The sequence below is a fragment of the Myzus persicae genome, unplaced genomic scaffold (assembly GCF_001856785.1).
Source record: "Myzus persicae strain clone G006 unplaced genomic scaffold, MPER_G0061.0, whole genome shotgun sequence".
Lineage (NCBI taxonomy): Eukaryota > Metazoa > Arthropoda > Insecta > Hemiptera > Aphididae > Myzus > Myzus persicae.
In genome coordinates this window covers 147,191-160,131 of record NW_019103850.1, presented here as the reverse complement: position 1 = coordinate 160,131, position 12,941 = coordinate 147,191, and the positions used below count along the sequence as shown (strand labels likewise).

The 12,941-nt window shown below is 28.5% G+C and overlaps 1 protein-coding gene across 2 annotated transcripts; it reads right to left on the bottom strand.

Annotated features, from left to right (window-relative positions):
* Positions 1-56: 56 nt before the first annotated feature.
* Positions 57-12,123, bottom strand: LOC111035448. Of its 2 annotated transcripts, XM_022317073.1 has the most exons (18): positions 11,720-12,123; positions 11,458-11,560; positions 8,154-8,301; positions 7,708-7,914; positions 7,531-7,650; positions 7,275-7,439; positions 6,996-7,217; positions 6,792-6,929; positions 6,493-6,709; positions 6,167-6,399; positions 5,956-6,096; positions 3,434-3,632; positions 3,168-3,349; positions 2,924-3,095; positions 2,621-2,829; positions 504-624; positions 345-439; positions 57-287 (listed from the first exon to the last, which is right to left on the bottom strand). In XM_022317073.1, the coding sequence occupies exons 1-18, from the start codon at positions 11,793-11,795 to the stop codon at positions 132-134; spliced, it is 2,904 nt and encodes a 967-aa protein (XP_022172765.1). In that variant the 5' UTR covers positions 11,796-12,123; the 3' UTR covers positions 57-131. The 2 variants fall into 2 exon arrangements, with proteins under 2 accessions (XP_022172765.1, XP_022172766.1); XM_022317074.1 differs by lacking the exons at positions 57-287; positions 345-439; positions 504-624 and adding exons at positions 1,672-1,777; positions 2,120-2,314 and having other exon boundaries at positions 11,720-11,795.
* Between the last annotated feature and the right edge of the window lie 818 nt (positions 12,124-12,941).

The following is a 12,941-nucleotide window of genomic DNA, read 5'->3' as shown; positions in this document are numbered from 1 at the left end:
TATATTTACATAGATAATTTTTATAATAAAACAAAAGTATAAAATAGACGACTAAATTGAGTAAATATCAGTCCTTAATGTTAAGTATCAGTAGAGTTTGTTATAATTTGATTTCCGATATCTTGATATTATTAGCAATAACCAATTTCAGCACATACACTTTGCTCTTTAATGTCATCTATAAAAGTGTTCAGAAGTTTTTCGGTGTACTTATCCACCAAGTTTACACACTGGTCCTTGTTTGGTAGAGCATCACATAATGATTCTAATCGGTACTGAATATCTTTCTGCAGACATATTTTAAATTAATAAAAATTATCTTTTAGTATAGTGTTAGTTCATACTTCCAGCGGAGAAGTTTCGATTTTATGTTTGATGTCGTGGATCACGTCTTTGCAAATAGTGCACTTGGGATGAAATTTTCCATACTTTTTATCCACTGAAAATAAAAACTTTTTAAAATTCTATAAAATTTAACAGTGAATCATTTCAAAAATCCTTACGACACTGTTTGGTGCATGTGGTTCGCAAGCTTTCAATTAAAGTCCTAATAAGCCAATCATTGTTATTGTCAGCAAATTTGGTCTTACAACTGTACTTAATGAGATTCAGGAAGTCGTTGACCTTTAAACAGAAATTTCAAATATGAGACCATCTACAAAGTAATACACGGCAGCTTATGTATTTGCACGATGACTGATGACCCAAGGAATATATTGTAATTAGTGGAGTATTATTGTTTGTTTATAAAAAAAACAACTACAAAACATTGATTTTGTCAATAAAGTTTATTAGATATTTATAGTTATATTTACTTTTCATCACATTTATCATAATACATATTTTCTACAACTGTAATTCAGTTGTGAAGTATTGCATATTAAACAGTTTAGACAATGGCAACTTTGAAAAATTTAACATTAGATTAAGTTCACCAACATAATTGTATTGTTATGATTAAGGCTAGATATTTCGAAGCACATTTTCCTGCTTGATGTACATCTACCAAGTTTAAAGATTATTAAACATCTCAGTCAATTTATATTTAGTTGCTAAACAAAACAACAAGAAATTGTCGTTAAGATTCCTTATAAAAACTGTACAATACATTTTGACAATTTAACTTTTTCTATGATTTCACGGCCTATTGTTACAAACATTTTCATACTATTCTGACATGCCGAAATCAAACTATTCTGTTGGATTACAATGAATTGTCTTAATAAAAAGTTGTTTTTCTACTATAAATATATATATAAACACCAATTTTGTATAAAAAAAAATACATATAAGAGATAGGATTAATTTCACTAATATTTTAAGTTTTGATTACTTAAACATCTTGTGAATTTATTTTAAGTTTATATTTCTTATAGAAACATTGTTTTCCCCTTTGATATATTTATAGTAAGTATAAAAATATATATTTTTCATTATAAATTAGTTAATCCAAAATGTTTTCAAAAGAAAAAAAACAAAAGATAGTACAAATATGTATATTATAGTATAACTAAAAGAGAAAATTTGAAACATCAATTTTTATTATTGTTTTATCTTAACACATAATATATTTAAAAACCATCTATCAACATAAAAAGGAATATTTATAGGTAATAATAATTGTTAAGTCTAGACTATCAATATTATAAATTATCATTAATTATAATATTGATTTTGCATTCACATAACATGAGTGTTAATTTTAATCTAATTGAATATCACTTTAATCTTCGATGATTTTTACGTTCCATAAAGAGCGTTTGCATAACGATTCAGCCTGAAAATAAAAACGAATACATTTATCAGAGAATGAATTCATTGATTCTTGTAAAATTTAAAATGTCATAACAATTATATACGTGAGATTTTAAAGAATAGTTCAAATGCTTTTATTATTTTTTTTCAAATCAACACTATGTTTTCATAAAAAAAAAAAAACAATAAATCAAAAGCTGTTAAAATAAACAACACAGTTGTTATTTAGTAAATTAAATTTGTTTGGAAACCAAAACAACAAGTTTAAATCAATAAAACTACAATTTGTTAAGTCACTAGCTTTACGAAAAAGAGCACATTGTAATAATTAATATTGATAGAAACAATTGAATTTGATAATTACCTTGCACTCTTTGGCGTTATCCCATGATTTGCACCAAAACTCAGAGCCTTCTAAACATCTGGAGTTACTAAATTGGTTGACCGCAAAACTTTTATTTTTACTGCACATTGCCACTTTTTCACACATCATCCATGTAGGCAAGCGGTTCAAGAGATTTTTGAAAGATTGAGCGTATGACTCTATCATCTCCATACACTGCATAATATTTATTTATGTGAATTTATAATGTTAGAACTCGCTAAAGTGAGTTTAAAACGTTCACGCACAAACACATACACTAAACCTCGCAGTGTAAAAATAATACTTATTATCTTAATTTGTTGAGGTAGGGATATTATAAGAGATTGTCAGTAATAACAATTTTAATATGATGGGGGGTTTAAAAAAATTAATAAATATAATTTCTTGGGTCTGAATGTCATCTAACTGACTATACGTTTGATAATAATTGTACACAATTTGTTTACTGAAATTTAGGAACACCAATATAATTTTATTTACCTGATCCTTATGTGCAACTTCAACTTCATCGCACAGCTCAATCAAATCTAAATCATCAACGTTTACTGAATCATTAGTTAAACGATCTTCAAATACAGTGATAAATGCTTCACAGGCAGCACAACCATCAGAACTATCCAATTCAGCAGGTTCTGTTGTAGTTAAACGTACTTTTTCTTTTGGCAGGTCAATAGTTTGTTTACCTATAGCTATATAAAACACATATATAAATAATATATATATATTTTTCCATAAAAATAGCAATATTATTTATGCATATAACATTATTAATTGTTGATTTACTTTTGCCATCATCGCAAACCATTAATGCCATACACGCAATACCCGGATCAGTTCCAATTTGAATAAAGTTGATGATTTTATTATAGTTTGAGTCAATAAATGATTGACATTCATTTTCTTCAACATTGGGTAATATGCTACATACTGATTCTAAAGCATGTTCTATTTCTTCCTAAAAAAAAAGGAAAATTAATTTGTTAAAAAACAACTTCTGTACAAAAATAAACTTTACAACAATTCTTACTTGATTCGATTTGTCTTTGATGACACCGTGCAAATATTTCATTACAACAGTGCATACTAAACAAAATGGAGTTGGAACTTTTGGCTCTTCCAACATTTTGTAATTATTAGCCAATAATTGTCCCATATTGTATCCTGGAAATACTATAGTAACTTGTCCAGCTGTAGCAATCATATTAGCTTCTAAAAAAAAAATAAAAATCCAAAAATTCAATTTTACCTACTAATTTATTAAAATAATAAATAAACATTTCATACGGTGCTCACCTAAATCATTTTCAGCACTTTCAGATATGGTCTTTGGCTTGCAAATGTCCAATAAAACACAAATTTCTTCAGGCTTAACTTGAGCAACTAACATGTCAAGTATACTTTGTAACTGAGTTGAAACAAAAACTGTGCATTCTCCTTTCCATTTTGATGGTAGTTTGGTACATAACTTTTCCAATTTTTTTTTTATCACTTCCTAAATATCACAATTAGAATTAATTATTTATTTTAAGTATACTTATTTGCTGTGTCTGATGACTGATCATGGTCAGTAAGATATGGAACAGCCATCCAGTATCAACATCTTATATACACAAATAAACAGAATACAATTATTAAATTATATATTATTGTGGCATAAGATTTATGATGTATTTGTTTTTGTAATATCAACTTGTAACTAAATAATTAACAATAACAATTTTTTTTTTACTTTACACATAGGGTGACCCTGTAAAACATTTTAAGCTTTTTGACTGAAGAAAACTATTTTTATCAACATTTATACAGCCATTTGCAATAAATTATTTAACATATTATATTATATCACAACAAATCATTGTCATTGTAAAAAATTTTATGTTTTAATGAAGGTACTTTTACACTGTCACAGTATTCTGTGTGTCAATCTTCTTGGTATTTTCACCATAGTAAATGATATTACTTAGGTAAAACAATTGTATACACTTGTCATTATTACAACAGATTAAATATACTAAAATATAACCATATTTAAATGACCATCTACCCACTGTGGAATATTTTTAACACTTTGATATATTAAAGTAAGTAATGGGTTAGCGAATAAGCTCGTTCATTGATCTTTCGTATTCTCATTTAAAAACTATAAAATTTGTTTTACTTGATACTACAATTGTAGAAAATATGATAAACTAACGTTAAAACAGGTAACAATTTTTCTTCAATCTATTTCAATTATTATCATATAAGTAAAAAAAAGTATAGGTTTGTTACTTATCTAATATAATTTTAATACAAAACTAAATTTTCAAATTTATGAAGGCAAAAATTGATTTTCTCGTCCAAAAAAACTAGGAGATAGAGAATCTATCGCAGAGAATCCCAATTTTTTGTATTTTTTGTAAATCATTTATAAATATCAAAAACTGAGGTACATACACATCATTTTTATATAATAGGATTTTTTTTTTAGATTTTAAGTGTAGTAAATAAATGTATTGTATGTACAATGTGTATTTTTCCTCACTTGTGCTGCACACGTTGCCCAGGACTGAAATAGGTCACTCTTTCTGCCCTTGCCACACAACATGCTATTTCAGTTAGAAATGTATAAAAGTTTTTTTTTTCATAGCTAACTATAAAAATGTAAATAAAAGATTCCACATAAGTTACGCTAAATTTTGCCATGAGATATTTGCAATTATTGTTTTTTTTTTTTATAATTAAATTTGACTTCATGTTTATAAAAGTTTATTAGGATACAACTAAGTCACAGCTCAGAATTGTTTTTCGTATGCAATGATTTATCATTGAATTCAAAATATAACACATTCATACAATGACATGTCCAGTGCCATGATAACTTTCAAAGGCGCTCTTATTAAACATAATTATTTAAACATTTACAGTCCTAAAAAATTGTACAACCTTCCCTAGGGCATCTGCCCCATTTGCCATGGCTCTGGACATGCTTTAATGCTTGACAACTACTGTACAGCAGAGCAGTAAACACATGTCTACCTTTTTTTTAAATTTTTAACTTTAGTTTCAAGTTGATATGAAATTAAGTATATAAAATACTATATTATTAATTATTATGCTTGGACCATATACTGATTCAAGATTATATGCCAAAATAATATATATATATAACTGTATTTTGTTAAAACGTGTATGTAAATAGTTGACACTGGTTGGGCTGACATTATCTTACCAACCATGGCTGAGCGCCTAGGCACAGTGGTAATTAATTGTCATTTCCCTGCATATTGATCTGTACAAAATGTATTACTAAACTACCAGTATTTAATTTAAGATGTTGATATTACCCTCTATCTCAACATCTCAAGTGTTTGTAATTCAGTCATCAATGTGATCTATTTATTGAAAAGGATATTTAGTCCTTAAAATATTTGAAATGTGTTTAATATATTATAATGTTATTAGTACGATGTCGGCCTGTCTTTAAAATATTTAATATTGAAATTTGTACACTAATAGCATAAAAATCAAATGTGTAACACATTAAGCCATTGAAAGGTTCTTTAGGAAAATGTCTTAATTACATATTATTATTATTTATTTTTATTTGCGAGTTTTGTATCAGTATATAAAAAGTATACATACTAAAATGGATAGTCACCCGGTGGCAGATTAATACATTTTTACAGTACGATGGCAGTTACAAACACATACCATTTTCAGAACTATAATTTTTTACTTAGGATGTGATTGTGCATTAAGAATACTTTATTCATTTGACAAATACTAAACAATTAATTATCACTCATTAACTATGTGAAAATGTGTCCACTTACTTCTGTGTCTTTATTAGAGATTTCAGATTCTAAAGCTGACATAAAAATAACACACATTGGACAATTATTAGAACTTTCACTATCTTTGTTGGAAGTTAATGACAAGTCTGTAACTGGGCATAATTTCAATTCTGGACAGATCTAAGCAAATAAAAAAATAATTAGTTATTTATTATACTTAGGGCAAGGAAAACCATAATTGAGCACTCACAATTGAGGGATCAACTTCTTGAGCTACAAGTGAAATAAAAGCATCACCATATTGGTCGACAAACTGTTTACATTGTTGTTCAAATGATGATGGCACGACCAAGCAGGATTTCTCCAATGCTGTACGGATTTCTGCTTCAGACTTTGGATCAGTTACTACTTGTTGCACATAATTTAAAATTGATTGGCACAAGAAACATGTAGTTTTATCCGTGGGCATACTGACATCGTTGACTAAACAAAAATATAATATTATAAATAACTAATTACTGTAATAATGTTTTATTTATATATTATAAGATATACTATGTAAACAATTCATCTTACCAACAAAATGCATTTCCTTATAGAATACATCAATAACTGGAGATTTCTTAATGACATTAATATTTTGAACTTTAGGAGGTTGTTCATCAACCACAACAAGGGTAGGCTTATGTTCATTTTGATTTTGTTCTTTTTTAGCAGTAAATGAACTATCTTCTTCAATTTTAGAGGCTTCCTGGGTTTGTAAAAGTTCAATTGGAACAAGCGGGTACAATGGCTAAATTAAGGGATACATTGAATAAAATAAAATTACAAGTAAGAAGTATGATTTTTACTGTTATAAATAGTTATTAACTTACTATAATATAGTTGAGATCATAACGAGAATTAAGAGATTTGGGACAAATACCAACTATTGTACAAAGAACTTTTCCATTCAATTCGTTTACAAGGAACTTATAGATACGTGTATAATTTTCATCAACTATTGCCAAACACTGAAACAAGACATAATAATAAATACACAAATTACATTATAACATTAATATATATTTGAAAAATACCTCAGTTGAGAAACTTTTAGTTTGTTTGCAAAGACCTTTTAGTACGTCGGAAAATTGTTCTTCAGTTGTATTAGCAACCAAAATATCTCTCAAATGTTTGACCAAGGTTTCACAAAATTCACATGTCAATTCATCACTGACTTCATTAGATTTTTGGATTTGAATCCTACCTCGCTCACCAGCATTACTTATTTCAACACCCATCAAAGCGTTAATTGATTTCTGTAAATAAATTTACAAATAGCAAAATATTTCTTTAATTGTTAACTCCATGCTTACCTCATAACCATCAGCATGAGGATGGAATGCTTCTGAACACATACCACTCAACATACACACATTACGTTTATTAAAACCATTTTTAACGGCATTGTATATTTCATTGTGATATGTTAATACAATACTACTGCATGCATCAGAATAGCTGCTCAGTTCTCCACACATCTAATAAAGAAATTAAATATAAATATAAACCTATTTTATTTGTTAAATAACATCAATATATTGTTAAACACATATTCATTACTAAACTGACCATCAAGAATCTATTTAAAACATCATCTCTAGACATACTCTGTACTAAATCTTCCCCTTTGTTCATAGCAATAACACATTTTTCACATGGATGGTGTTCACTACCGACTGCTGATTGCTCCTATAAAAAAGTTTAATTAATACAAATAAAAAAAATTTATTAAAATATTATGATTACTTTTTTTTTATTTTCCAATAAAAACTTATCAATGCGTTCATTATTACACAAACCAGAAACGGTGCAAACAACATTGGGGTCCATTTGTGAAGCCAAAGTATCAACAAGTTCGGGTATAAAATCATCCGATAATTTCTTACACTCTTTTTTAATTATTTTCAAAGGCAATAAATCACAAGATCCATCGAAGACTTCTTTCAATTCTTCCTATAAGTTAAATCATTCAATTATTATAACTATAATATTATTTATTTTACAAATAGTAAATTGGGTGACTACAAGAATTTGTATTAAGTCATATGTTCTCTGTACAGCATAGCAGTATAACACAACTATTATATATAAATATATTTTTTATTACTTTTATTCATTATTCGATTCTAAGTCAGGAATATGTTAACTTAAATGTTGTTGATATATTTAACTTTAATACATTAATAACTAACCAATGTAACATTACTGGTGAGTGTGTCACGAGCCTCTTTCACCATATTTTTACAAATAGTACAAATATCATCATTATCTTCTGGATATGTCTGTGTAACCCAAGTTGTTTGAATGCAATGTTGGACAGCATTACAACCAGCAGCATTGCTAAAAAACAATTAATTTCCGTTGTCAATTAAAAAGAATTATTCAAATTTTAACTACTCTACTATGTGTATTTAATCAATAACCATACACCAAAAATTATTTCTATATTTTAATTCCAACAACAACTATTTAACTTATCTTTAGAACATTAAATGTATTTTTGTAAACAAAGTATAAATATTAGTTGCTATTGAACAAAGCCATTTTCTTTTTATACTTATTGGTTTTGTTATTATTTACTAGTATCTATTGTAAATAAAAAACTTATTTTTTAAAAAGGTTGTTATTGACCAAAACAAATTTTTATGTTTTGTGATTTGTACAAAAAATAATGAGAAAAAAAATATACAATATATTTCAAATTTTGTCCGTTCTAGAGAGTACGACTACAGTCAACCTGTGACGATCAAACACAAAATGATAAGAAACTGCTAGGCAGGTCCAAACATTGCTCTGCTATTCATTTATAATTTGAAAACACCAAAGTGTTGCATTCTTATTTAGAACAGAGTATAGTAATATACTTTATATGTAAACATATTGCAGTTTTAAAGTTTTATAACCAATGATATTATAGGTAACAATATTTTTGTTGGTTTAGTTTAGTTTGTGATATATACCTATTATATAGACTTACTTCTTTTAGTAGATTATAATCAGCTTTTTTTAAATGCTTGTAAAATATTTGTGTGGTAAATTACCTATTAACCGAAGAATCCAGTTATAAATAATAATCAAATAAAAGTTTTGATAACAGGGGAGTAGAGTAACTGGAGCCAGTGGCGTATTAATTTTATTAATCTACTTGGTATACTTTACAACTTCAAATATCAATAATTTTGAAACTAAGTTTGACCACCAATTTCTGACTTCACCATCGTTTTCAGTATACCTAGCTACATAAGGTTTAAATAAGGTGTCTGGTAAAGTGGGAAAATATTATACTTACATGCCCATCCCCTAAATGATTAATTATTCAGAACAAGATATTTGATATAAGTATAGGATGTCTAATTTTTTTAATGGTCTATATTATGTAAATGTAGATAGCGAACATATTGAGTGGGTGAGTGGGTGGGAGAGGCACATTGTTGTGTAAAATAGTAAAACAGTTTCTAGGTCTAAAAGTATATTGAATGTGCAATCGATGAATTTTAATTTATGGCAAGTGAATAAACATAATTAAATTCTATACCCATATGTTGTTAAAACATAATTTTTTATTTAATAATAATATTTTTCATTGCATTAAATGGTTAAAAAAAATATTATACCTAACCATTAATAAAATAAATAGCTATACATATAAAAATCAATATTATAACTTAGGTATTGAAAAATCTATCAGACTATGCAAGATATTAATAATTCATAAATTTATGAATACAATTTAAAGACTGTAATTTTTGCCTTCAATACCTAATAATTGTTAAATAATACAGAATTTAAGATTTCATATTGAATTATTATTTGATCTGATGACACGTTAAAATAAAAACAGATGTACAAATAGTAGAAACACATCACCAGGCACATTACAATAGCAATAAAATCATCTGTAGAAAACAGTCACTAAAAACAGTTTTTCTAAACCATTCCAAAGTTAATGAAATTAATGATTATAATGTATCTAGTTATATCTAACTATTCAATTAAATATTAATACAATACAAACCAATAATTTTGAGATTTTGCTTTAATATAATTATAAAGTAGTAGATATACCTTTATACCAATTTAAGGTTGGCTTGATGTCAACAATTAGAATAAAATTTAGATCAGTTGGTTAGAAATTAGCAAGTGCTATAGACTAGAGTAAACTATCATAAAAAAACAATAAATAAAATAAATGCCAGATAAATATTTCATAATAATTAAGTATTTAATATTCACTTTTATTATTAACAGTTAGATAGAAATTAAGAAACTATCCTGCAGTAAACAAATTAATTTGAATTAAGTAGATATAACACTATAAGTTAATTTTTTAATAAGCAATTTAGATTAAATAATTAAATTATAATATAGATGTGGTAATATTTTGTTCCTGAAGTATTACAAAAATTGTTTGAGAAATAAAATATAATATAATAGTGTAATTGTATGCTGTAACAATATAGCTCATTGTTCTTCAATTAACTATCAAATTTAAATACTTTAAAAGTAAATTTAATGAATGCCATGTAATATCTTGGCATATAAAAATGTATTAAAGCAGCTGTATACAATTTATTATAGCAAGACAAGTCACACGAGGATGCCTTAGTCATAAATGACTTATCAGTAGGTATATACTATATTGTATAGTTTCCTGTTTTTCAGGGTTATCCAGTTTTTTTATATAAATAATACTTTTATGTAATTGAAATAATAAATAAATTAAGTTGGAACTGTACATTTTTGTCTGGCACAATTAATTGATAACAATGCATTTGTATATAATTTTTTTTTAAATAACCATTAAGTATTGTTATATATTATGTTGGTAAAATATATATTACCAACAGCGCATACCTTCTATAAATTATTATTATTAATGACACTTAATCTAAAGGTACTTGATATCATAACTGATAATTGTTACATAAAAATGTATTGATTGTAAAAAAAAACACATAATTATAACAGTATATTAATTTAGAATCAACCATAAATTATATAGGTACCTAATCAGGCAATTAAAAGTATTTTATTGATTGTACTCCCAAGATCAAAAACAATAATTATTTATACACACTATCAAATAAATAACTTTCTTATTTATCAAGAAACTTAGCAAATTAACTACAAGAAATAAGTATAAAAATAAATACATACAAATATTGAATTTTGATCTTATAAAAATTAATATTTTGAACGTTTATTAGCAATACCAAGCAATCAAATGATATTTTAAAATATCCAACAAGCATCATGTTTATCCTACATGTTTACAGACATTAATGTGCACTAATATAATAAAGAGAGATAACTCACAATGGATACTGTGATATTTATAATCTAAACTGAGGTTAGTGTTTTTATAATATCTAATAAACTGTTACATAAAAACAATAAATAAAACAGTAACGTAGCCAGATATACCCGGGGGAGTGAATACAATACATCTACATGTCCTGCACAGTAATAATGTGAACCGTAGAAACATTTACTCACGTAATGTTTTTGCACCAAAACGCCGGACCGTAAGTGCATTCTTGCGAGCCGAGCATTTGGACATGTCCCCGGACGATGATAGTTTCAACATCGGCCAAAGCACCTGGGCACGGAGAGAGAAAAAAAAAAAGGTTAAGGTCAGCCAGAGACAGCCGATCACATCGCGCACGGCGTCGTACATTACGATGATAACAATATTATAATGTTAGGTGTACGACATTACTGGCAACCCAGTCGTCGTACCTTGTAGTTCAGTACTTACCGGAGGACAGCAGAGCGACGAGGCCGAAAAAGGCCAGCGGCCCGCAAAGGCGCACACCACCCGCTGCAGCGGTCATCGTCAGGGTTCTTTTCGACGACAATATCACGTTTATGAGATCGTATAACACGAAAATAGTGGTGACGATACACCGAATGTTATATCGTGCGGATCGGACAACGTGCGACGTCAGAGGACACACAGTAACAAGTACAATAACAATGACGATTTATAGCGAGTCTCACGACAACAGTCGCACAAAGGTCGGATGGCAGACGCGTCACTGCAGCGGCGCAGAGTACGATATTATTGTTATTGCGTAGACGGATCACGAAAACACGACGGGACGGACGATAATGAAACGACAAACGTTTTGTGTTCGAGTCGGGTTCGGGACGACGAGAGGAAAACAGGCGATACGACGATTGCGACGGCCTCTGTTGCCGAACCGCGGGACGGAGACGCTGGGGGGGGGGGAATTGATAATAGCGATGATGTCCGCGGCACTTCGACTGGATGGGCTGGCGGAACGGTGGTGGGGGCGTGTGGAGTGGTCGGTCGGGTCGGTGGGTGAGGGGTAGCGCTAAGTACAACATACTACGTAGTAACAAAACGTGTGTGCGGTTCGCATAATCGCATAAATATGATAATAATAATAATAAAAATTAGAGTCGACCGCTGCGGCTACGTCCAATCGCGTTTATTATTGCAATATTGTCACGCGTATAATACAAATATAATAATATTATAATATAGACATCGGAGTGGCAATTACTAATAATACATTATAATGCATATTATTTTTAATTTGATGCACTCGCAAGCCGGCCGATCGAAATTGAACCGTAGCGACAGTGTACCGACATATATAATCGGTTGTCAAACAATTTTACATTACAAATTGATGACCTGTTTCCTACGACTTACCTTCTAGACGTAACATTGGGACTTGCGTATTAGTATTATTATTATTATTATTATTATTATTATTATTATGCGATATTCATGCCTATGGCTTTGGCGTTATCGGACAGCACGAAAAACAAAACAAGAGCCATTTCTTGGCCGTTTTAAAAAAGAATCCAACGATGTTACGTAATAATAATAATTAATAATAAACAAAATTCAGTTCAGCTCGTGATTAGAAGTCACATATTTTTATGCGTTGGTATCTACCACAATAGAACAATAAAATAATCTGTTCTTCGACAGGGCTACTGCTACA

Bases quoted from the DNA above. Each gene is read 5' to 3' on its own strand.
- LOC111035448 (XM_022317073.1), bottom strand. From the start codon at position 11,795: ATGACCGCTGCAGCGGGTGGTGTGCGCCTTTGCGGGCCGCTGGCCTTT. The intron at 6,930-6,995 runs GTATTTTTCAAA...GTCTTGTTTCAG, and splicing joins CTAAAAGTTTCTCAACTGAG to TGTTTGGCAATAGTTGATGA. The intron at 2,830-2,923 runs GTAAATCAACAA...TGTTTTATATAG, and splicing joins GGTTTGCGATGATGGCAAAA to CTATAGGTAAACAAACTATT.